General features: G+C 37.8%; 1 protein-coding gene across 1 annotated transcript; it reads right to left on the reverse strand.

Moving 5' to 3' along the window:
• On the reverse strand, positions 1-24926 carry LOC113525991 (sacsin-like). Its single transcript, XM_026912707.3, has 7 exons — positions 24880-24926; positions 17275-17362; positions 16129-16240; positions 13658-13804; positions 11360-12800; positions 11193-11281; positions 1-11030 (listed from the first exon to the last, which is right to left on the reverse strand). The coding sequence occupies exons 1-7, from the start codon at positions 24924-24926 to the stop codon at positions 1-3; spliced, it is 12954 nt and encodes a 4317-aa protein (XP_026768508.3).
• Between the last annotated feature and the right edge of the window lie 1801 nt (positions 24927-26727).

Genomic DNA, 26727 nt, shown 5'->3' on the forward strand with positions numbered 1-26727 from the left:
TCATCCAGTAATATATTTCTCCAGGTTTCTTAGCAGCTTTTTTGCTATTTTCACTGCCTCTTGTGCATCTTTCGTTTTGAATTGCCCATTTGGAATGTGGGGAGATGGGTGGTAGTTTGGGTATTGAGTTCTCTTAGCATCAACACCCAATGCCCTCAGCTGATTCACAATATGGGGCAAATCATTAAGGTAGGTAGCATACTGTGATATCTTCTGGGCAAGGCTTATGATGGTGGATGCAGTCCCAGGATGCTGTCCGTTCCTTCTGAACTCTGTGGCTATTAGAGCTTTTTCCACTGCCTGATGCACCTTAAATAGACACCACTCTGGGCTCGCATTGTATCCAATGTCGCTCTGAGCAGCAAGAAGGTCACACTGTGCTTGTCTGTACCAGCGCTTAGCTTCCTCTCTGTTTGGTCTTGGTGTTTCTTTGAAGTTTGACCAAAAATTATACTGCCATCTGAAATTGTTCTGATAGAATCGCTCCCGCCCCCTTTTGTGATTCCCAGCCTCATAGTTCCATCTATCATAGAAATCTCTGAAGTTGGCCCAATGTGTTGTGTTTGGTTGTGTTGATGTGTTGTGTTTGGTCTTTCCTTGCTGTAGCTCTTCAATTCTGTTCTTCAAATATTTAAATGCTTCATTGGCAAGCTCTATGTGGTCTGGGTTCTTGTCTGGATGCCACCTTAAGTACAGGCGTCTAATGGCCTTTGATTTGTCCTCATCCGACATCTTCCAGATCTGTTCCAAGCTCTGGTCAATCTCTGTTTTAACCTCCTCCAAAGTCTGTGGTAAGGGCCTCTTAGGTGATGGTACAGACTGTGAAGGTTCAGATTGTGATGGGACAGACCGTGAAGGTTCAGACTGTGTTGGTACAAACCGTGAAGGTTCAGAATGTAATGGTACAGACCGTGAAGGTTCAGAATGTGATGTGACAGACCATGAAGGTTCAGACTGTGAAAGTACAGGCAAAATGTCTATGTCTGTGTAGGCAACATTTCCAACTGGAGCTGATGTTTGTTCTCTCTTAAACTGATAAAGATCAAGAGAGCTAACGTCAATGATTTTTTCATTTCCTATCTGTATTCTATATCTTGAAGGACTTTGCTTGGTCTGTCCTGGATGCTCATCCAGACACTCCACAACAATGGCAAAAACATATTCATTTCCCAATTCATCCTTACTAAAGCCAACATACTCCCCTTTCTCAAAACTGTTGAGGGGGTCCATATCAAGGGAATCATGCCATTCTTCTGGTATAGGAGTTCCAGGGCTTGGACGGAAACCAAGTCCCTCTTCATTACTCAAAATGTTACGGACTCCATGTTGTTCCAAGGCCCTTTCAACGTCCTCCATGTTTTCACATAATAAAAGATGTCCAAGTACTGGTAGGCTTAATGAATTCAAAGTGTTTTCCAGAAGAGCATTGATTTCTTTGGTAAGATACATATTGACCTCATTCACCACTTTGTGAGCCATGTTATCATTGTGCTTCAAAAAGAAGACACACTCATCTTGCTTCTTTTTCACATAAACCTGAGTTTCAGTCTCAGTACCTTCTAGTGGCTGGTGATTTAACAAAAGCTGAGTGTGTAAAGCCTTGCAACAGACAATTTGAATTTTACCAAATGTGCTTTTGCACAGGTGTGCAGCTTTAGTCTGTGAAATGGTGCCCTTACTTTGTTCTCTGATCAGACAAATAAGACCGTGACGGAACTCATGAGAGGACAGACGTTTTTGAAACCAGCCACTGAATTCACATGACTTTCCGTAATCACAGTGTTCCACATGTGCACCTACCAGGTTCACAGAAATTACTTGAGAGAGCAGTCCGGGACGAATTTCTTTAGGAAGCAATTGCAACAGCTTTTGATGTTCGTAGGGATCTTCTTTAAGGTGACACTGGTTTAGTTTCACAAGTAGCTTCAGTTTATTTTTCAGTGAATCTTCCAGTCTGTTGGCCTGAAAGAAGGTGTCATTGAAAAACAATGTGCTGGACTCATAGAGTTTTCCATCTGTTGATGGGAGGTATAGAGTTTTCTTCTGAAAGTGAGTTTCTTTTCCCCCCTCTTTTATCAGACAGAAAAGCTGCTGCACAACACGTTGAACAGTTATCAGCTGGTTTGGTTGAAGTGTTGTCTTGTCACAACACTCTGTATAGATTTCCTCAAGCACAGTAGAGAATTGTGTGACAGTAGGTATTTCTTCAACACCAATCTTTTTGAAGAATTCTGCAAACCTTGCATGTTTTGGTTGTATGGGGTAGAGGTATGGCCTAAACTCGTTAGCATTAGGTAGTGTCAGGACTGCTTGACTTGCTTTCACAAGATTTGTGTCATTTTCAACAAGAACAAGAGGGAGGTCAGCCAACAAAGCCTCATTAAAATGCACAGATTGTAGGTAGGCATATGAGTTCTTGAACACTGTAGCTCTTGTCTCTACCAATTGTTCTGTTCTGCACTGAGATCTACAGATATTTTTTAGGTTCTGCATGACCTGCTCTGAGGGTGGTTCATCCAAGGCTCCGGCCTTCCTTAGGGTATTTAACTGTTTTGGAGTGAAGTTCCTTGAGGGCAGTATTGGCATGGCAGTCCATATGAGATATTGATGATCAGGGTCCCTTTCAAGCAGTGATCCACTGATGGCAACCACATCTCTTTCTTGGGCAAATGCTTTGTGATAATTACAAAGTTTTGGCTCAATCTGTACAGCCAGAATAAATTTTATGGTTGCAATTCTTTGCATTAATTTAGAATTGTTCTTGACACCCAAATGAAGCGCTGTCTTAAGCAATGTTGCAGATCTATCCTTAAGAACCTGCAGTTCAATGTTACCTCTAGCATCTGATTCGATCTGATGAGCAAATTTAACTACCTCTTCTTCAGATACTTTATGTTTTAGTCCTAGGTCATGTAGAAGAGATTTTGCTTGTTTAGTGTTTTGAAATTGTTCCAAAAAAGTCTTTGGAATGAACCTCTCCTTTGGAAGCATTACTTCATACAGCTGTACAGTGTCATCAAAGAAGTATGAGGTCACCTGAAGACAGCCGTTGATATCCTTAATAAATTTGACATCGCTCAAGGCTGAGGCAAAGTTGTCTTTATACTTTCCATAGTCAAAACATTGGCTAAGTTCCACTAGTAGCCTTAATAAATCAAGAAGCTGGGTCAGTTTAAGCTTGTGTACAGAAGGAATCATAAATTTTAAACAGTACTCCAAATCCCCCAAAATCTTAATGTCCAGACATCCTGATAGCCTTTCATTTAAATGGTTGCATTTGAGAAAAATGCAGCTGCTGTCATCAAACATGTACAAGCCTGGAAATCTTTCCTGAAATGCAGAATTCAGAATGAATATATTCCTGTAAAAATCAATCCTTTGCCGCTTTCCACATATTGTCTGGAACAAAGGTAAAGACATAAACATTCTCTGATACTCATTTGTGTTTTTAGAGTAGCTGATGCCAGATTGGAGGAAGTGTTGAAGTTCATCACTTTCATCACCAGAAAGCATGTCATACTGTGAATGCGGAATTGTGTCCAGCTGCTTCAGAACGGCACTGCTGTCCTTGATATTTAACAGTTCTGGTTGTAAATATCTGTACAAAAAATGACCAAGCCCTAGGAAAAACCTACGGTGTAACGTCACGGATCCAAGTTTAATGAGAATAGCAGAAATGGCCTCGTTGGGATCATGAACAATACTATGTAGTTTGCTAATTTTCTGTAGGAAAATTGTTTCTTCTTGACCAGGATAATTGACAGGCAAGATGGGACTGCCAGAGAAGTGTTTCTTTATTTCACTAAAGACTTGATTTTCCTCTTCCCCTTGGAAAACCTTCACTTCATCATCAAAAAAATTCCACAGTTCCTTCAGCCATTCTTTTGTTTCTTTTCCTGCTATATAAAGCCCATTTGTTTCATTAAGCAGTGAGTGTTGAAGCTGTTGTTGAAGAACTGGCTTTATGAACTTCGCTGCCACTGGGATGGTTAATTTCTCAGTGTATTTTCCCTCATGCAGAATTGATTCATGCTTAGAATTAACCTGATAATCTGCAAATTCTGACTTGTGTTCCTGAAAAATGTCAGCAAATCTTGAGATTAGTTTTGGAGAATCAGAGCTGAACTTCCTCAACATCTGATCTTGGGTGAGGAGGAGAGGTAGCCCATTAAGGTCAACAGATAAAGATTCCTTATCTACATTAGGCCCAACAAAGCTAGACCAGTTGTCATCATTCCCCAGGCAAAATTTCAATAGTATTGAACAACTTTTTGAATCTTTGATCAAAGTCTGGTTGATGGGTAATGGTAAATCATCAGTAGTTTGTGAGAGATCATTCATTCTTTTCTTCTTCAAATAACTGATTACTGATAAAGGACTGACTTCAGCCACTTCCACACCTGCACTCTTAAAACTCTCCCTAACCATTTCAATTTCCATTGAATATGGTACCAAGTTCATTCCAGTGTGCTCTAAAACTTGGAGAATGCTATCATGGCTGTATCTTGTGAAATGAGGTGAATCTGTTGAATCTGGCTTTGAAACACTTGACCAGTCAAATGTGTACTTTGGGTCAATGAGTTGCGAAGAGTTCTCAGAAACACTTCTAAGAGTTGGTACCACAGGAAGGTTTCGTTGATTGATTGACCTATAGACTTCACTGATCATATCATGCCAAACTTGGGCAACATTTTTTGACGCAAAGGGAAAGAACCTCAAGCAAAAGCTCAGATGTAATTTGAGATGAGCTAACATTTTGGGTTCACCCTTTTTAAAGCTTGCACAGATATGTGTTAGGAGGTCAGCATACAGTGGTGCAATGGTCTTCAGTTGCAGTGACTGATTCCATTTGGTCTTTAAACTCTCACCATCTTCTTTCCACAGATCTCTTCTAGAATGATCCACTTCAAAGTTTCCATTCACATGGACAGGAAGACCAGTTTCTCCTGGCAATGGCAGAGAACAAAAAGTCTTTCCATGAAATTCATTTTCTTTAGGTTTTGTGCTTAAACAAGCTGCCAGGCCTGCTTGAGGTACTTTGTCATGAGATTTACCTTCTTCTTGGTTTTGCAAAAAGGATCCATATTGCTCTGCAATAATCCAAAGGCTTTGTTTTTTTCCTGATGTGATCTGAACTTCATAGATAGCTTGGCATGGAATTACCATCCCAGATTTGAGGGAATTGCGAACATGTTTATGAAATAATTCCCTTTGCTTCACCGTACTATCAGTAACTTTCCTCTCAATTAGGAAATAACTGACTTCACTTCCATCCTTGTTGATTTCAAGAAAGTGTATTTTTGTGATGTACTTCAAAAAGAGAATCAGTTCCTCCGAATCTGCTTTTAGAGCCTTGAAAAGTTCCATCATTTCATAATCTCTAACTGCATGTATAGATATTTCTGATTTGGCTGCCATTTCTTCTGTCCTCAGTGGAAGTCTGAACATGGTTCCAGAATTAAGAGGAAATTTTTCAGGAAGAAAGGTATGGTAAACATCCTGGAAAGACTTTTTGAAATTTTCATCCATTAAATACATGCAGCCTGGAGACTCCTTTGTTCCCGCTTCCACATATTTCAGGTTTGGATCAAATATGCAAAGATGTTTGTCACCAGTTAATATAGATGGGCAATCAGTCAGCAGGTAAACAGAATTAAAACCAAGACCATATTTCCCAGTTCTACCCAAAGTGCCACGTTTTCCTCCTTCTCCTAGTTGCTGAATACCTATCAGGTCTTCATCTGAAAATTTCTTGTTGTTGTACACACAAAGAGCTGGCCCTTGAAGCAACTCCCATTTTTCCCCAAATGTTTTCGTAGTTCCATGCTTTCGTTTGTCCCATACAAAATGGATTTCTGTTGCCTCTGCATCATCAGCATTCTGAATGAGTTCTTTCAGGATATCTTTCTTGGCTGGATAGGCTTCAATTATGTTTTTTATCCGAACGGTTAGTTTCTCATGTTGTCCGAACTCCTTAGCATAGGGTGAAAACTCACTAACTAGATGATTCTTTAGTGTATGGTGTCTTGTTGTTACTACACCAAAACAGCATGCAACTTCTCGAGGTATTAGTTTATGGCAGAGAGTTACCCCAGCTTGCACTGGCATCCAAGGAGTGTCATTAAATTTCAGCTTGCTTGAATTTGTCAACACACCTCTTTCATCAGGCATTAGACAGTTTTCAACAGTTCCATCTACAGCCCCATACAGCCCTTTTATAAGTATGTCAAGACAGACATGAAGATCTCTTTTTGAGAGTGGTCTTGAAAAAGTACTAATTTCTTCAAGGACAGCAACAAATTGCTCTGCTGTAAACTGTCTTTTAATACCAACACAGTTCCAGAGCTTCTCAAATTTGGACAGGATGGTGGGAAGAACATAGAGGTACGGCCTTTCCTCAAATTCACCACCCATGGCCACTGATCGCACATTTACAAAGCGATCTTCAATCAGAACAAATGGGATTGAATGCGCATGTTCAATAATAGCAGTGGGATCGCCATCATTCAACAAATATTTGTTGAGATAGTCATAACAGCTTCTGGCAATGTTAAAGAGTACAGAATTTTCAAATGACTTGACACGATAGTGTGCTTCTTTGAGCTGTCTGAGTACTGTTTCAACTGGTGGGTTCTTCTTCACCCCCAATTTTGTGAGAACTGGGTCATCTGGCATTAACTCTAGCTTTAAACGATCAACAGTGAATTCTATCGTGTTTACTACATGGTAGCACTCGTAATCATAGATTTCAAATGGCTTTTTAAGTATGGTCACTATTTCATTGTGCTGATTGATACCCAGAGCAGGAAGAAATGATATATGTTTAAGGGTTTCCCAGTGCAAAGAATCAACACATGAGAACGTCTCCATTGAGTCAAAGAGACACTGAAGATGTTCGTATGCTTTATTTTTGTCTTTAGCCCAAACTCTGGAGATTTTCTTTGCTCTCTCTATAACTTCCTCTAATGTTAGTACATCAGTCATCATTCCCAAGCCTGACAGTCGATGAATCCTATTTGGACTGAAGTAGTCATTTTTGGTACCATCAAGAAAGCGGCCCTCCTCTGGCTCGTACAAGCATGCTACTTTCCCATGAGGGTTCACCAGTTTGTTGGTGAACTGAAGTGTTCCTACTTTCTGTGTTGGAATGCATGCATGACTTTTCAGCAATGTGTCAATTGCATGATCATTCAAGTCTATGGCATTCAATATAAGAGCATTCCTGCAGTATGCATCCATTTTGTTCAAGTTCTTGAAAACTACTTGATAAAAGTCAAACCAGCTAAAAGTTCTCTCCTTTACCATCTCACTGAAGCCACATCGAATTAAATTATTTCTTGCCCAGGCCGGCAAAGGGACAGCACAGTAGTTTGGTTCTGTAAATTTCAGGAACACCTCCATGGCAAGTTTCCCCACTGCCTCATTTTCTTGAATACTCGGATCAAGAAATCTTGCATTTTCAAAGGAGCACCAGGTTTTTCCATTGCTCAAGAGCTCCAGGGATCTGACATTGGAGCTCTGTACAATGGCCGAGTAAAAAGCACTCACCAAAGGTTGAAATTCTTTGTTTACTTTTTCAGTATCAGGCCAGAATGTGTAGTAGTCATAGTTTTGAAGATTCGCATTTTGGGATATTTTCTTCAACTCAAGCAGTGTGGTGATGTAGGCTGTAGCAACCGGATCTTGGAGTAATGCTTTGTTCCACTCCAGTTTTGTACCAATTCCCCACAGAGCCTTCCTGTTTGGTGTGACTGCAAAAGATCCATTGATATGAACTGGGAGGCCTGTATCAATTGGAAGAGGAAGAAAACAAAAAGCCTGGCCATCTGCACATCTTTCATCTGGGGACCACATATTGTCTGATTCTCTTTGTAGAGGCACAGCAACTCCTCCAATTGGCAAGGAAAATTTGCATTGATGCTGTTCTCTCTGAAACATTCTCAGTGAATCCTTTGTCCCAATACATGAATAAATGAGCCAGTACTGGGTGCTAGTTCTCTCAGCATTCTCACAAACTACTTCCACAATGTTTGCAGCAAAACAATCAATGATCTCATTGCAGTTTGTGTCAAGGTTTCTCAGAGCTTCTCTGATGTCCTTTAAATGCCTTTCATTTGAAATTTTAATTGAACATATTACCTCTTTGGAGATTTTCAGGACTGTCTCTATTGGTTCCTGTTTAAAGATTTGAAAAGACAATGACTTTATGTTCTTAAGAAATAACAAAGGAGTTAGAGAATCATCTGCAAAGCGTTGCTGAAAGGCATTTATGCGCTCTTTGTCATACACCTTAGAACTAATTTCTGACTTATGGGCCTCCTCTGCTGTGCGAAATGGTAATTTAATCAGAGTACCATTGTAATATTTTTCGTTGCTGTTCGACAGATCACAGTCAAAAATCCCCTGATAAGATTTGAACTGTCCAGGAAACCTCCTAAACAGTCTCTCTTGGAACAAGTCAAGTTTAATTCCAGGATTTGATTTACTACGTATGTGCTTTTCCAAGTGTGTTACATTTGGATCAAGGATTAGAAGACTTTTTCCACTCAAAATAGATGGAATATCTGTCAAGTGATAAACAGCATTGAAACCTAGTCCAAACTTTCCAATTTTCTCAAATTTGTTTTCTTTCGATGCAGAGCCAACTCTAACAATGTTTTTCCAATCTTCCTCTGAGAACAGCTCATTGTTGAAAGCCCAAAGACAAGGACCATTGCATACAGCCATACCATCATCGATAAGCCCTTCAGAAGGGTGTGTTCTGAAGTCCAGCATAAATCCACAGGTACTCGCACCCGCATCTTCAGCATTTTGTATGAGTTCTTTAAAAATGTCACTTTCGTCATCATAGTCTTTGAGTATATTTTTGATTCTCTGAATGATTGGCTCTGTTTGACCACACTGTTCAATTCCCTCATACACTTCCTCGTCTCCTATAAACTGTGGTTTCAATATACGAGTACTTAGAAAGGGAATTTTCAGCCATCTTGCAGTGACAGGTAGCACCTCCTCATGGATGACATAGAACTCCTCCTTATCTTGTTTTAAGTCTTCTAACCCATCATCACTGATATCACAAAAAACAGTATTTTTCAAAGGCTGCAAGGTGAAGTTTTGATTTTGCGCCATGACTGGTACAGGTGTACTGTCCTTTAAAGACTTTTCATTTTTCCGCATCCAGTCAAGGATGTCTGTAGACACTTTAAGTTCAGATGACTCTCCATATGGTGGTGTCCTGTCATCAATGATTTCTTTAATGTCACTGAGTATGGCTTCTATTTCTTCATCATCAAGTGTTTCCTTTACACCACACTCTCTTAACAGGTCATCATATTGTAAAAATTCATCTGGCACTTTCTTGAAGTAAAGGCTAAGATCCAGTCCAGCTGGAGAGTTGAGCACTACTTCCCGAGGTGACACAAACTCAGTCTGGCTCCAGAGCCAAGGAATGCATTTATTGTTCATCTCCTTTCTGAAATGTTCACTGTTTTCTTGCATGAATTTGTATGTGCTGTGCAACTTGTTTTTGAACTCATAATCTGAATCTGGGCTGACCATTGTTGGAGCTAATGATACCAGTACACACAAATTCTCCCAGACTTTTTCAGCTGGAGGAGAACTATAAAGGTCAAGTTTTTGACAGATACTCTCATTAAGGTCGGAAGCAAGTGGCATAACATGTCCCACAATTGCAGAATACTTTGATGCCCTTATTTCAGTTGGTTTGTAGAGACACCTCTTCTGGCTGTTTTTACTTTTAATTGAATTTGGATTTTCACAAGGAACCCACTGAAACTGAAGAAGCTCTTGTCTCTCCTCCTCAGAGAATTTTGAGAGCAGGTCATTTCCATTCAATACACTTACAAGAACATCAGCCTTTTTAAAAGCCCTGTTTCGTGAGTGGATGTGGAGCTTTTGAATTTGTGAGGCAACATGAAGAATATTTGCTGGGGATAATTCTTCTTCTTTTGTCTGTAAACCAAGTTGTTTCAAGCTTTGTAGCATCTCTGGTGACCTGTAAACTTGCGGTGGGAAGAAGTCTTCCTCAAAAAGATCAAGGAAGGTTTTCTTTGTGGGATCAAAAACACTTGATGGCCTTTTGCGTTCTCCCTGCTCGGTCATAATAAAACTGAGATTCTTGCTTTTCCTGAGCAATACTTCGCTTTGGGAGAATAGGAGATGTCCATGATTCAGTATCCAAGTCATTATTTTTTGTTCATCCTCTTTGGTGAATTGCATGTCATCAATACAGTCTACCAAGTAAATGGCTAATTGAGTAGCATCTAGAAGCTCAACCTTTAGGAGAGTCAAAAGCCTGCGGTCAGCTTCATTTGCACACTGGACTATGGTGTCAGGGACGGGTAAATCCTTTGGAATGGCTGGGTTGGACTTTAAAATAACTGCTTTTTTTGACTCAATGGCAACATACTTTTCAGACATCAATCTGAAAATGGGAAGTGCTGACAGCAAATCTTGCTCTACATCAGAGAGACAATCCAAAGAAGAGATATAGGTTTTAAACTCTTCTTTTTCATGAATTGAAGCAAAGGCAATGCCACTGATGACCTTGTCTATGTCCACATTTAAAAAGATGTGCAGGATGTTCCTTGGGGATGGTGTTAGGACATAACTTTCAATGTCATGATGCTTCAGACACTCATCTTTCTTAATGACAGTACCTCCGATTGCCTTAACCACTTTTTGAATTTGATCTGACAAGGTGGACTCTCTGCTGCTCTGGAAAATCAAAGTGGATTTCTCCTCCAATCTTGCTAACATTATAGTACTGCCTGCTTGTTGAAGTGGTTCCAGAGGTATTAAAGGCATGCCAATAAAATCCCTTAGCTCTGTCCAGTGAGTGTTCAGAAACTTCCAGAATTCTTTCAGCCATGTCTTTGGTGGATGATCATCTTTAACTGAATTCCACTTCACATGACCTTTTTCCTCTTTCCAGTCTCTGGGTAAGTGTTTCTTGGCAAATGCAGCAACATTGTTTGCATCCAAATTAATGAGTTGATACAGTTTTGAATCTAGAATTAAGCAGAGCAGATATATAATTGTCAATATAATTGTATTTGCATTTTTGCAGCTTTAGGCTGAGAAATGAGAATTGAAATGAGATTTTGTGAAATGGCCAGGATCCCCATAAACCATTTTGTTCAATAATACACAAAACACAATAATTTCCATACTTTTCATAGCCATGCATCTCAGATGATGGACTGTGTTGCTGTTCAGATCATCAGACAAAAATCTGTCTTTGCAAAAAGGCAGCAGCACCCTGGAGAAAGAGGAATATACATGTTACATTGACAATACACAACATATGAAGATACAAGAGTCATATAACAGGGCTTACTGTGAAAACTTCTCATTGTCAATCAAAGTAGTGTCCTCCTCCTTGTTTGTAAAGGACCTGAAACTTCCATCACTAAGTGGCAGGAGCTGTAGACCATTTAGTTCTTCATACCTTCCATCACTGAGCATATACTCCAAGATGGACAGTTTCTCGTTCTTACCGATTGATTTAATCTCACTTCTGTGGAGCACGGATCTAACAAAACCTGGCGTCACCCATTGCAGAGCATCAGGGTTTGGGAAGGTTTTCTTTATACTGAGCAGAACATGTTCAGGAGCAAAAACAAGGTTTTCTTCTTCCTCGATCAATAACCGGAAAACTGCAGACATCATATCAGTGTCAGTATCATCACTTGGGAAAACAGCATCTGAAGCAGCCACCCATTTTTTCTCATTTTTAGCTAGAGAAAAGATTTCTTGATTTTGGAATAATCGTTGGAAAAGGTCTACTGCAACTTCATGCCATCGTGGCCTGTGTTCCGTCTCTCTCAGATTAGGCCAAAGATTGTACACAGCACTTACAGGCAGTATTGACTTTCTTGATAGTTGGATACCATCTTGGATTATCTTGAGATATACATGAGGAAGAACCTCCTTCATTAGCAGCTCATTCCACTCTGCCGATTCGTCATTCTTCTGATCCTCTTCCTGCCACTTGATGTACCTTCGGTTGTCTGTAAGGCCAAAGCATGCATTAATATGAACGGGGAGTCCTGTCCTGTTTGTTTCATTGTTTGGAAGGGGAAGAAAGCAGCTCAGTCTTCCACTGCCACTTGCTCTGTCTTCATCGCACTGAAATGCTACGTCAACCTGAGGGTAAAAACTCAGTTTGCCAGCAAGTGTGTCAATTTCAGGTACACGCCCTTCCACTAAGCGACATGCTGTCACGAGCCACTTGGTGGTTGTGTTTTCCTGACATGGTGAACTGCAGGACACCGTTTTAAAGCTAGTCTCGCCTTGCACACAGTTTCTTTTAAAATCCTCACTTTTCTGTAGACTGCTTGATGGAGATGATGCAGAAACATTCATCCTACTGGTGACACTGCCACTTGAATCAATATGCAATAAAGAAATGGACGAGACTGATCTTAGAAACAGAACACTAATGTCTGCATCTGGAATGAAGCTGTCAAAAAGTTGGGTAGCCTTCTTAGAGTCGTATAAATTGTCAGAAATCTCTGAAGCTTCATCACGCAGAGGAAACCGAAAGAGTGTTCCTTTAAAATAGCACTCCTTAATGATCTTCTCCCAAGCACAAGCACTATCACAGACTAGATTAACAATATCCTGGAAAGGTTTGAATTGATCTGTGAATTCCAAAAGGTGCTTTCTGTCTTCTTCATCATCAAGGGACCAGCGGTAGCCCTCACGTTCATCATCAAACATCAGCATTTGAGGGTCAAAAACTGCAAGGTGTTTGGAGCTGAATACACATGGCAAATCTGTAAATGAAAAAAGGAACCAGTGAGCATCACAACCAGTGAGGAAATAATAATTAAAAAAAACAACTAATATTCTACAAAATGAAAGGATATTAAAACACGTTTTCCTAAACTAGAGGTCTTCTTTCCAACATTCTCTTCACCTTTCAGCAAACTTGCCACTTGATCCTAATCATGTTGCCTAAGAATTTACGTGTGAAGTAGTAAGTTTATCAAGTTAAAATTTTTATTTACTGGAGTCATGAAATAACTGGATTTTGGGAGAAAGATCATGCCTGAGGCTCGATCTTCCTAGTTAACTTCCTATAAATTCCCATCCCATCTTTCTGTTTCCACACCCACAACCAAACTGTTTCCTGTAATATTCCTGTAATATTCAATAACTCCTACTGAAGAGTCTTTAGTGGAGGAGTGTTTACGGAGCACAAAGCATAAACAGAACTCCAGGGTAAGTTCTCAGAGTTCTTCACTTTTTACAGTTCCACAAATCACTCTTCATGTCATTAATTGAGGGCGTGGTCTGCAATTGCAAATCGTTTTCTGATGTTCAAGCTGTTCATGCTGTTTTTTTTAGCTTATCATTTACAGACTGTTATGTGGTTGCACAATTGTTATCTTCCTTTGTTTATTTGATGGCTGGAAAAGATGCCTTATGTGCCGATAGTATGATGCATTCTACAATATTTAGCTGAATTTTAAGATTAAACCCTTTGAGTAATTGAAATTTGAAAGTATTCCAAGAAATGTGACAGCCCTAATATCCACAGGTGTTTTCAGTAAAACTGCAAGACTTAAATTCCAGTAGTTGTATTTTAGGCTTGTTTAATTATTGGTTATTGATTTACAAACACCATCACCTGTAACATGGTAAACAGAATTGAAGCCGATCCCGAATCTCCCCACTTTGGTTGGATCGTCATGCTTGATGCTCCGCCCTGCTCGCTGAATCCCTTCCCAGTCTTCCTCAGTGAAGTCTGCATCATTGAATGCGTAGAGAGCCGGTCCTACAGAACAGTGAAGTGGTATTAAACTCAATCAAAACTGGTCACAATGACCAGTTCACAACATGCCATTAGTGCTTAGTAACATTTATTAAAATTAATTCAAATTGTGCCTACTGAAATGATGGTCTTTTAACTAGATGTCCAAAATTCAGTCATCAATATTTTTGTTCTATCAAACAGTAATAATTATTTTTGCCTCCGTATCTGTTCAAAATGAGCCATTGTAACGTGTGGTGTGAGACAGGACCATGTCTGTAAACTTGATGTGATCTTTATTAAGGGGAATCCAGCAATCAGAACCAGAGCCCAAGGTCCAAGGAGAATGGCCAGTCTGAGTCAAGCTGACAGGAAGGCTAAAGTTCTTTAAATAACTCTTTACATCCCTGGTGAGCAGAAAAGCACCTCAGAATGCACATGTTGAACCAGGAAGAGGACTGACTACAACAGCAGTATATCACTTCAGGTTCCACTTTTGTCAGCCAGAATTTATGTGCTACACAACAAGATATGTCCAGAGCAAACAATATGTTTAAATATTTAAAATCTCTCATGATCTCACACAGTTTGGATTTTATAATGGACCAGGCATAAATCTTTGAGTTTTTCCAATGTTTTTCCAGTCTTCAACTTTCCAATTTGGGACTGGAAAAACACTGGAAAAACTCGAAAACTGTCACCTGGTCTTATTCTAAAAGATGTATGAAATAAGATTTATGCCTGGTCCATTATAAAATCCAAACTGTGTGACATGAGAGATTTTAAATATTTAAACAGATTGTTCGCTCTGGACATATCTTTTGGTGTGTAGCACATAAATTTTCAAATTATGATTTCAACTTCTGGAAACCTGGGGTCTTGCAGCATTTCTAATGACAAAAAAACATGGTAGATCACCATAACTTGTTTTTCTGCAGCATGTACTAAAGGTGGCTCAGAATTAAATCTTAAAATTACTGCTGATTTTACACATCCCACCGTACAGAATAATCTGGGAAGATAATAATTTAAACCCTGGAACTCATTTCCATTCTAAAATTAATGATAGTCTAAAATTATAGATTTAGTATTGCTTTTTTGGAAAATTTCATAAAATCCTCAATATCCCTCACTTTAACACACCAACATTTCTATGATATAAACCATTTTGCCATAGTATTGTAAAAAAAAAAAAAAAAGAATTTAATATAGATATACAAACAAGCATACAAAATATGAACACTGTACTAGGGTGAAAAGACATTGGGGTTTAGACTAATCATGTCTCCCTGTGAAGTTTAGTCGGTGCTTATATTTTATTAACCCTTATGTATTTCCGGATGTCTTCTTGGGATCAATCCTGAAAGAGGAACAAAGTTCTGCTGAAGGTCATCAGCAGAAACCCACGTGTGCACATTGCTTTGGAGACTGACTTAATATGAATTAGACTTTATTTAACAGTTTCAGTCAATATCCTTATATTGCAGCTAGGGTGAACAATTGAAATAAATTTTTGTTAATAGAATGGAGACTGACTATGAATGGGGAGTTCGTTAATTGCTTCAGCTGTTTTATTTTTTTGGCTGCTGATGCATTGTGAATTCTGTAATGTATTTCTGCGCACCATGGTTGCAAGATTCATACTCTGAGTTACCACAGCCTTCCTGTTAGCTCGAACCAGTCTTCTCCTCAGACCTCTCTCATCAGCAAAGCATTTCTGCCACTCACTGGATATTTTTTGTTTTTCACGTCATTCTGTATAAACTTTGTTCCCTGGAGATTAATGTAATATTATATCTTAGATTTTTTTCATATTCGGAATAAGTTTATTGAGAAACTTTGAGTTTGTTCCTTACTGAAATAAACTTGCATTTTGCATTGAAATTGGCAATACTTGGCTTACATTGATCATCTTTTAAAGAATTACATGGCTAACAAGCTTTAGAAAGACAATAGCATACTGCCTGGCATACAGGATCATTCTGTAAACAGTAGCAATAAGAACGCTGTGTTTTCTAGTGACCAACTATTATAATGAAAGAAATAATATAGTGTGTGTTTTTTCTTTTTACATTATTGTCCTGTATTTTGTATATGCAGTGTACCACTTGTAGATTTACAGTAGTCTATTGGTAGCTGTGCTGCCAATAATTTGCTGTAAATTAGAAAAAAAATAATACAGTAGTTTACTGCATTGCAAATATATGGTAATGTTGTATACTTTTTGTACACTTACATGTGTATGTTTTCAGCAGTGTATTGGTAACTGTGCTGCCATTAATTTGCTGTAAAAATTACAGTATATACAGAAAGGTCTGTTTTGATTTTGTAAATATTACTATAAATACCTTGATACTTTCCCAGTGCCTGGGTCCACACGCTGTCTGTGCCATATCTTCTCTCATCATGGATGAACACGGTTTTTGATGCTCCAGCATCGTCTGCGTTCTGTATCAACTCCTGTTAAACAACACACAGAGACAAGTTTATTAATAAAAATAGGTACATCTGTTTCTAATTTAAGAACAGTTATGAAGCAGTATGAAAGTTTAAGGAAGGAAAGATGAAGGATTCTGAAAGAATACAACATGTTATGGATTATGAATGGTTATAAAGGATTACAAATGAAATATGAAGCAAGTATGAATGATGGAAATGTTATGGAGACGATATTAAGGATTATGAAGCATCAAAAAAGAGTATGACATTATAAAGGATTAACAAGGAGTTATGAAGGTATGAAGTAGTTTTAAAAAATTGTGAAGTATGAATTATAATAAAGAAATGAATAATTATGAAGGAGATATGGAAAAGTAATTTAGTACTCTGAAATTCTAACTCAAAGAGGATTATGTAGAGGTCAGTAAAAGCAAAAAAATGAATATTGGGATTACAGAGCATTTTAAAGGAATTAATGATGAATTATGATGAAATTATGAAAGAAGGTGAAGTAATTCATTATACAGAAATTCAGAAATGATTGTGTAAGGGTTATGAAGGATTGATGGAGGATTAATGAAGGAATTCTCAAATGCCTGTGGAGTTTTGAAGAAATATAGAGGATTATAATGTAATTATAAGGATTATGAAGTAATTATGAAGGTCATGATGAAATATCAAAAGTCATGCATGATTATAAAGATTTATGAAGGATTGTGAAGTAATTATAGAGAATTATGTAAAAATGAGGGTAAAAATTAAAGAAATATTGAAAAAATTAGACAGAATTATAACATACATATGGATGATTATGAATGGGGTTATGAAGTGATAAAATGCATATGAGAGATTATTGAGGTTTATGAATTTTATGAAGTCGTTATGAAGAATTATAAAGGGTATATGTAATAATTATGAAGAAATATAAAGGAGTTGTAACATTTAAAAGTAGCACAGAAAATGTTATGTTTTACTTAAATGTCAGAACAGACAGATTTTTGCATATATTTTTGTCACAATTTATAAACATGCATAATGATTAAGTCCATTCTCACCTTCAGTATCTGTCCTCCATCAGGGTAGCGTCTAAGAATCTCCTTCAAGTAGTCGATAAATGGTGGTGCTGTAGCTCCAAATGCATTTCTTCATACACAAACATTAAAATTAATTTTGTTTTTAAAATAATATCTCCATGCACACATGTAAAAATGTAGATATCAAGCTAAAATCTTAGTCTAAAGCCCATACACACGGCAGCTATCTCCAAGATCAAATGCAGCTTTTTAAAACACCCTCATCCACTTTAAATTGTGTTGAGTAAAGTAGTAAATCTACATTAGCTTTGATGTAAAGAAGTAAAAAAAAATAAAATAAAATAAAACCTTTGTACAAGTACCTTTGGATTATGAAGTAATTCATAAAAGATTATGAATATTTTGTATATTATACAATTATAATATTCTGGGGTTATTGTAACATCTAGTCTGGACATTTCCCCTCCAGACCACCAAATGGCACCCTTTCCCAAATTTTTAACCTCTTCTTTGCTTATACCACCCATTTCCTGTTTGTTCAGCATGGACTTTAACCACAATTCAAAGCCTTACAGTTTGCCTGTCAGTCGTGTGAGTTCTGAGCCCCCATGGACACCTACTTGGAAGTCACAAACACCAACCACAGCAACTCTCCTCAGCTGTGGAAGAATTCATCCGAGTCTGTAGCAGGAAACAACGAGCACAAACCATCCCACATCTGGGCACTCACGTACTGTAAGTAGCGTAGTCGCTTCCACTAATCTAGAAGTGCACCAGGAATGCGTTCCCCTAACTCTTCCTGATAAATATGATGGTTCTCCTTAAAAATGCAAAGGAGTTCTGATGCAATGAGCCATTCTATTTGCTAGTGCACCCTCTCAAGAGATGTGAATAAAATCCATCAAGTGCTCACTCTTCTAACTGGAAGAGTACTTACATGGTCTACCACTACATTCGACCCCATGATATTAAGCCAACCATACACAAGTGTTGTAGTCATTTTGAGGTTTCAGAGAGTTTGCTGAATGCATTTTTCATTATTTTGAATTTATTATGAATTGGGTTCTTATTATGTGTTTGTATCAGATTACTTCCATTATACTGTATATTATAGATTTATACATAGGTTTTACCGGGACACTGTGCTGTTGCATTACTTAAATGAGTCAATAGCTGCCAGGAATTCTTAGTATCATGAGTAACCCAAATGTATTCAACAACTTCTCTTCTAACAAGAGTTTATGATCAGACACTATGTAAAAGTTTGGAAATGTCTAAAGAATAGAAAGCAAGCTACGACAAGGCACATGATAACTAAACTCTGCTGAAATCTCAATCTCAGATATGAGACTTATACTGACTTATTGCAATATATGCCCAGAAATCAACTTTAAAAAACAATTGCAAATCATTCTTGAAAGGTTAAATATCAATGATGAACTTAATTAGTAAGTGTCGGACAAAATGAAATAACCCAGTGAATTATTAAATGATGGCTGAGGAAACTGAAACCTTTGCACCCACTATTAAATCACTCAGTGCACCATGCTGGGAAAAGCTTGGAGTAACGATTTAACGCAATGTTCTAAAATGATGCTGGGGTTGAAAATGTGAATGAATATTTTGCTGAGTTTTACCGCGTGCTTAAGGAATTTAAATCAGCATGTGATTTGGATCAGGTATGAGACAAAGATGGTTACCTTCAAAGAATTTCTATATGAAGTTGCTTGGTTAAAATCTCACTCTGACCCACAAGCACTTGTTGATCCACAGGACAGTATATCTAATATATCAAAACACTTAACCAAATCAAAAATATCAAATTCCAGTTCACATGGATCATCATTATCTTCAGCATGGATAAAAACTACTTCAGACAAAGCTTTGCTGACCTGAGCAGAAGTTCTCAAGAAGAAATGTGCACTGGAAATGGAAACAGTCCAGTTCAAATCTAGCACATCTTGCAGCAACTGATGCCAAACCTAAAGCCTGAAACAATTTCAAATAAATTCAAAATGGAGTCCAATATGATCTCCCTGACATGGAGTTGAAATGAATGAATATCTTGAAAAAAAAATCACCTCTTACTGAAAAACACCTCGAGTTAGTCACCTGTATAGTTGTTGTGTCTGACAGTTGGTACAAGCATGGCCAGTGTACTCCCACTATGTGATAAATATTCCATTTCATCAGCCTACCTAACAACTGAAAAATAGTAGCCCAAAGAGCGCTGAGTCTTATGAGGCGGTTCAGAAAGATAAAGCATTTCAGAATGACCATCATCATGATTAGCTTTATACATAATGTCCTGGCAATTGGACAAGTAGAAAGCGTGCCTGAGGAACAGCTCTTCTAGATTGATGGATCACTATGGTACATCCCTCACCACTTTGACTGTATCTCTTTATTTCAAGGTGTTTCTTTGAACTCTGAGCTGCTACAAGGTCCTGACCTTATGAATGCGATTGTCAGGCGTAATCCTCAGATTTCAGCATAAACCAGTAGCTGTAGGGTAGTAGTATACATTGAGAAAATGTTCCAGCAAGTCAAGATTCAAGATGAGGATGTTGATTTCCTGAGATTCCTGTAGTGGTCCATTGTTGAAAAAGAAGCCAATTCTTTGGTACATGAGCTGAGAGCAGTATGCACCTCTGGAGGATTTAAACTCACCAAATGCATATGCATTTTTGTGCTGTTCTTGCCGCCATTCCAACAGAAGAGTGAGCAAAAGAGATGAAAGAGCTTGACCTTGACCAGAATAAGTTTCCTGTAGAAAGAGCCTTTGGTATGCAGCCCTTGGCCCTTGGCAGCATTGCTTTGGACAAGAAATGGAGGGAGTGGGTAAATGACCTTGACAAGATATCCAACTTCAATGTCAAGTGAACTAAACTTTAATGTTGTTTGTAGTGCCCAACTACAGTACAACTGTACAACTACTGTATTGCACCATTTCTGCAATGCAAGTCAGAGAGTAGTACAGTTGGTACAGTTACAGTTATGGTACAGTTACCTACCTGAAACTCACCAGCAGCAGTGGACAAACTCATACAGCATTCATCAGGGGTAAAGCCATTCATTGGTTGAAGGTAGTGATGATCCCAGGCTAGAATTTGCCACTGCTGTCCTTGCAAATCAGATTGACAGAATGTTAAAGAAAGAGCTGGACTTTAGCCTTACAGACTCGGTCTTCTGGACAGGCAGCACAGCTGTCTTGAAATGCATCGTCAATGGCACGAGGAGGTTCATTCTATCCAACAGTGACACAAAGATGAAAAAAGACTTCTTTGATCTTCACAGTGACTCCTCTGCAGTATTAATGTCCTTTCATTGGACGTTCATTGGAGGTTTCATTGATCACTTTTCACAGTGGGACAATCTAATAAGAACAACATTGCAGGAATGCTGAGATATTTGAGCCAAGAAAAGAAAGCAAGTGAGTTAGCCCAACATACAGAGCAATTATTGGTTAAGCCAGACCCTGCTATACAACCCTTTCTGTGGGGGATCTTGCATAGGCAGAGGAATCACTCATGCCCTACATACATTCAAAGAGTGGTAGGCTGAGTAAGTTGGCTATGCCAAAGGAAACAAAACATCCAGCTATTCTACCTAGTGGCAACCACTTTTCAAATTGACTCTTGAATCTTACTCACGTCTTGAAATCCTTAGAAACCAAATGCGTTCTAAGCTCTGAAAAAAAAAATTGGATCGACATTCAGCTCACCATCTGCTCAGGTCACAAAAATCTAAAACTGTGGTGAACATTAGTCCTTGACCACTACCTGTAGCAAGCAATGGTGAACCTATAGAGATCATTCAGGTCAATATCTCCTCCAATGAAAAGGAGCATTGGAGGCAAATCTGCCTCTGCCTGTATTGTGGAAACAAAGGACACTTGCAAACTACTTTCTCTCCCCTGGCCAGAAAACAAAAACCAAAAACAGTGAGCCACACCATCACACCTACTATTCAAAGTAAGCACATTACTTTGCCTGTCAGATTATCCCGGTGTTCTTAATAACAATGTTTCCCAGCTCTTGTTGACTCCAGTGCGGCTGGTAACTTCATGGATCAAACCTTGGCTCAGATATTAGATATTCCTCTCGTTCCTCTCATAAACACCTTAACCATCAAAGCGCTTGATGCCATAGGAGGGCAAAAAGAATTAAAAATGCATGGTTCCCCTCCAAATGCATACTACATGTTTAAACCCTCTCCTTCATGATCACTCGACATAATTCCATTCCACAAAATTCTTCTAGGCTCTCCCTGTCTGTTTACCCATGACCCTCATATCTCCTTGAAACAAGGTGCTCTATTGAGGCAAGAGAAGATATTCACCAAATATGACCTTAGATGCATGTATAACCTGCAGCACTTTCTTGGCTTTGTCAACTTCTACCAGCTCTTCATCAGAGAATTTATACGGTTTGTGAAGTAATTATGAAAGATTATTTAAAAAAATTATGTTTGAATCAGCTGCTGCCATCCTAAGATCTGTTCTATTACATCACGTGATCACTTGTCTAAGATCCAGGGTTTTCAAAGTGGGTACTCAAAGCCAGGAGATCTACGATTTTCTACTTTTGTTACAGTGATGGAAACCACACAAAGTTATTTTGTCTATAAATCATGTCAACTGGATTCTAGTGACCGTTTTTCTAAAAATGGGTGCAATGTTAAAATTTAAAATGTATATATTTACTGTTTTTGTTATTGTACACTTTAAGTAATGTGCCTATTTCTTCTATTTTGTTTGTAAAATATACCAATAATTAATCAATCAATCAATCAGTCAGTTAAGTAATTATTAATAAATTACAGTTATATGTCCAAAATATTTTCCAGGTATGACTGAGGAATTAAGATCAGAAGATGAAAGAAAAGAAATAAGTAAATAAACAAAGCAATGAACTAACAAACACTATACTACAGCATTAGAGGGTGCTGAAGTACACACTTAAACATGCAAAATAAAATTGCCTGGCATCCTGGAATATTCACGCAACTTACACTATTCATATTACTGTAACCTGTGTGTGGTATCTGTGTCTGAAACAACACACTTCATTGTATAGGAAACTAGTTTGGATTTTTTTTAAACAATTATAACTAAAAGCAACAGGTTTGTGTCCAAAGTTTAGGGGAAGTAAACAGTTTCTGGTGCCATACTGAGCCTTTTTGCCAAAGAGAATTAGAAGGTTTGTGTGTGTTTGTGCTGTAAGAAGCCACATATGTGGTGGCAAAATAAACAGTCGCTACTTTATTTTGTCAATCAGCCAATTTAAACACATGCTTAAGACCAAAATGCTCTTAAATGACCATGCTATAAATTATCGCACCCAAGGTGCAAGGTGAACTGCAGTATTAATATCATTAACATTAACAAGCCTTTGCCTTCTCAATTCCCTCTGCTGAAACTGTGTAGGGATTACAAATTAGTTCTCTTTTTATATGTTAATTTTTATTCTAATTTTTAACTTTTACAATATGCTTACCCTTGTTTTTGTATGAGAGCACCTCAGTATGAGAATTTCATTGTATAGTTGCTAGATGGCTCTCTATACACATGACAGTGAACCTGGTGTCTGAATAGCCTTTTAAAGAAAAGTGGTGGAGCTCTTTGAAATAATACGATTATTACGGATCTAGGAGCAGTCTTAAATATTACAAACTGCATCTTTAACATCACATACAGATATCATTACTGTGATATAGGATCTGGCTGAGTGTAATATGAAATAACAATCTATGTGTTTTATTTAGACCTGTCTGTCCACACATGTGAAGGATCTCTGATCACTCACTTTTTTATTTTCTTCTTGTTTGTTGGTGGTAAATTCATCACTGCAGCTTTATGTTCTCCTGTGAACACAAAATAAAACACATCATTAACACACTATCACTGTGTGTTAGCACAGCTGATGCTGTGCTAATTTAAACTTTATCATTAAACACGAACACATTATGTGAGGAATAAAACACTCCATGTGGTGCTGTTACAGGAAAGTAATCAGTGATGGAGTGAAGTGATGAAGCCGAGTTACAGTTGCCAACCTGAAGATTATTTTCCTATAGCAGTGTTTATTCCTGTTATACCACAGCAATTTGCGAAAGATTACATATTTTTTTTAATGAAAAAATGACCTGTGATCATATTCATCCATTTATAGTTATATTTAATGTTGTGGAACATCTGTGAAACAAGTGAGTTCCTCCTATCACTTACAGCAGCCTCTCTTTTTCTCTGTCTTGACATTAGCCTTGTAGCTCCAGTTAAACCTAATAAATCCCCTTTATTATCATTTGTACTTCAGTGCTGTTGAATTCTGATTGATCAGAAGGTGTTGATTAATCGATCTGATCGACTGTTTGTAGCTTTATAGTCTTATGATGTGTAGAAGCTCAGATTCATCTACAGCCTTCTTGCAAATGAGTGATGAAGGAGGGACGAATTTGCAAATTATTTGCAAAAGCTTTCAGTGTTAGGAAAATGATCATGTGGTGAGTAAAGGTGTGGTGGAGATGCTGAGAGATCTATATAACTCTGTATACCTCTGTACATAATTGTTTGATACTGTGTTGCTTCAATTATGTTTTGTAACTCTGTGAGGTTTAGGTGTTTTGTCAGTCTTACAGATTTTCCATCTGGTTTTGAATGAACATGATAAAAAGGATTAAGTGACTGACCTTTGGAAATAGGAAGCTGCATTGGTGTGTGTTGGTTGTCTGGAAATGATCTCTTAATCTGCAATCTAGTTTTTATTTATTTCATGTTATTCATTCATTTATTCCTTTGTGGTCTTATGGTATCATTAAGGGCTACAATTATAGAGTAAATCCACAACTACTCTGCCCTGGAAGTTTCTCTCTCTCTCTCTCTCTCTCTCTCTCTCTCTCACACACACACACATACTGTATATAACTACCCTATATAAATATTAATGTATCTATGTAGGTACTAGGTCAGTTATTCATCTATCTATCTATCTATCTATCTATCTATCTATCTATCTAGGTACTTCATCAATTATTTATTTGTTTGTTTATTTATTTATTTATTTATCTATCTATCTATCTAATTCATCAATTATTTAAGAGCTATCTATCCATCTGTCTATCTATCTATGTACATTGTCTATTATTTAAGGGCTATCTATCTATCTATCTATCTATCTATCTATCTAGGAAATTTGTCTATTATTTAAGGGCTATCTATCTATCTATCTATCTATGTATTTTGTCTATTATTTAAGGGCTATCTATCTATCTATCTATCTATGTATTTTGTCTATTATTTAAGGGCTATCTATCTATCTATCTTTCTATCTACCTATCTTTCTAGGTACTTCATCAAATTATTTATTTTTATTTTACTTCTTTTTTAGCTAGATTTTAAACAGATAATTAAGCATTAAGTTCTATTTAAAAATAGATAAATAATCTCAGCTAAGCAGTATCTAAGCAGTAGGCTGCTTCTTTGGGACTTTGGTCCAAAACGTTGATGATACATACACATGAGAAATAAACTTACAGCCCTATAAATTATAACCAGAGAACATAGTAAAGGAAGCAAAAGAACTTGCTAATGAATGTGTGAATGCATGTGAGGAATTTCAGACTTACCTCCTCCTGACAGTGCTGATGGTGTTGATGGAGAGAGAGAATGTCATGTCTGCAGTGCTGAGGTGAGAAATGTCTCTCTCTGAGCTCCACTCGGCTTTAAAACACACACAGAGTTTCGCTTTCCTGAGTACTACACTTCAGATGGATGAAAATGAAACGAAAGCCAGTCCCTTACTGAATCAGCATTATCAGGATGATGGGAAGGCTGGGGATGCTGGGCTTTCAGAAAGAATACACCCAAATGATATTTAATTATATAATATAATACAACTTATATTTTAACTTTGATTCAAATATGTTATTGGAATGAAATATATTATATTATATTATATTATATTATATTATATTATAACAACGTATTTATATTTATTTGTATACGTTACATTTAACAGCACATTTATTTATAAACTAATATATATGGTCAATAGGCTACTGACTACTACTACTAATTATTATTATTATTCTGTATTTCCTAAGTTGTTTAATAGATTTGTAATATTTATATTTATTTATATAATGATATAGATAATATAGCATTACAAATTTTAAAGACAAACGAAAAAGAAAGTAGGTGAAAACAGAAGAATTACAACAACCATCCTCATCATCATCATCATCATCACTCAATTCCAATTCAATTGTATTTATAAATAGCACTTTTAACAATGGACATTGTCACAAAGCAGCTTTACAGAAATCTGGATATAATTTTTTTTTATTATTTGCAATGTATAAATTTATCCCTAATGGAGGTGATGGCGGTGAGGAAAAACTCCCTGAGACGACATGAGGAAGAAACCTTGAGAGGAGCCAGACTCAAAAGGAAACCCATCCTCATCTGGGTGATAATGGATAGTGCAATTATAAATAATTCTCTTCTATAACAGTGTACTATAGAGACAAAAAAAATAATAATAATCATCATCATCATCATCATCATCATCCTGTGTTAAATGCACAGCAGTCCAGTAGGGGGCAGTGTGATCCTCTTGAGCTGTTTGTGATGCTTCACAGAGGAAGAAGTGTTACCAGGGCAGTCACTTTCGTTTTGTCGCTAGCAGCCTAGTACTGTGAGGAATTGGGGTTTGATTTGGGACACAGCCCAGACCGCAGCCAGTGAGTGATGCGGCGTGGAGGTTTGTTTAGTGCGCAGAGGATTAGTCCTGATTTATTTAAAATCTCTCAACACAAAGCGCATGAGCTTCAGCTGCTGTGATTCAGTGTGAGGTTTATCTTAAAGCTACATCCAAGCCTTTTTACCTGCATGAGTGGCTGTGTGCTTGGCTTTAGAGCAATCATTACAGCCTGCATGGGACCACAGCAGCTTCCATGACAATTTCACTTTCAAACAGGACATATGTAAGGGTCGAGCTGATTCTCAGTTATTCTTACTGATGCTGATGAACAGCCCTGAAATAACTGACCTCACTTCACATCTGTGCAGCTCATGCATTAATCATATCTGTCTCTAATTAAAGCTTTAGTATTTTCAGTATTTTGAGGTAATAATTCCATCAGTATTAGAGATGATGTAGAAACTATCAAGTCAACACAGTATGTCCTCATGCCTTGGCTAATTTGCACTAAAGATCAAATGCAACCTTGCTCTGATCACGTGATGCAGCTCCATGTATGAAAACCTGGACACCTCACAGAGATGACAGGTGAAAGCTCGTGTGCTGTGACGCATCACTCTCATGGCGGTATTAAGGAAGAGGACACACACGAATCTGACACGCAGTCAGGACCTCCTGGTTCCGAGGTGTGTAAGATGCCAGAATGTGATACAAGTCTGACCTCTGACCCCGCCACACCTTCTGACAGGCGCGTCTGTAAAGGAGGAGCAGA

The sequence above is a fragment of the Pangasianodon hypophthalmus genome, chromosome 5 (genome assembly GCF_027358585.1).
Source record: "Pangasianodon hypophthalmus isolate fPanHyp1 chromosome 5, fPanHyp1.pri, whole genome shotgun sequence".
NCBI classification, from domain to species: Eukaryota; Metazoa; Chordata; class Actinopteri; order Siluriformes; family Pangasiidae; genus Pangasianodon; species Pangasianodon hypophthalmus.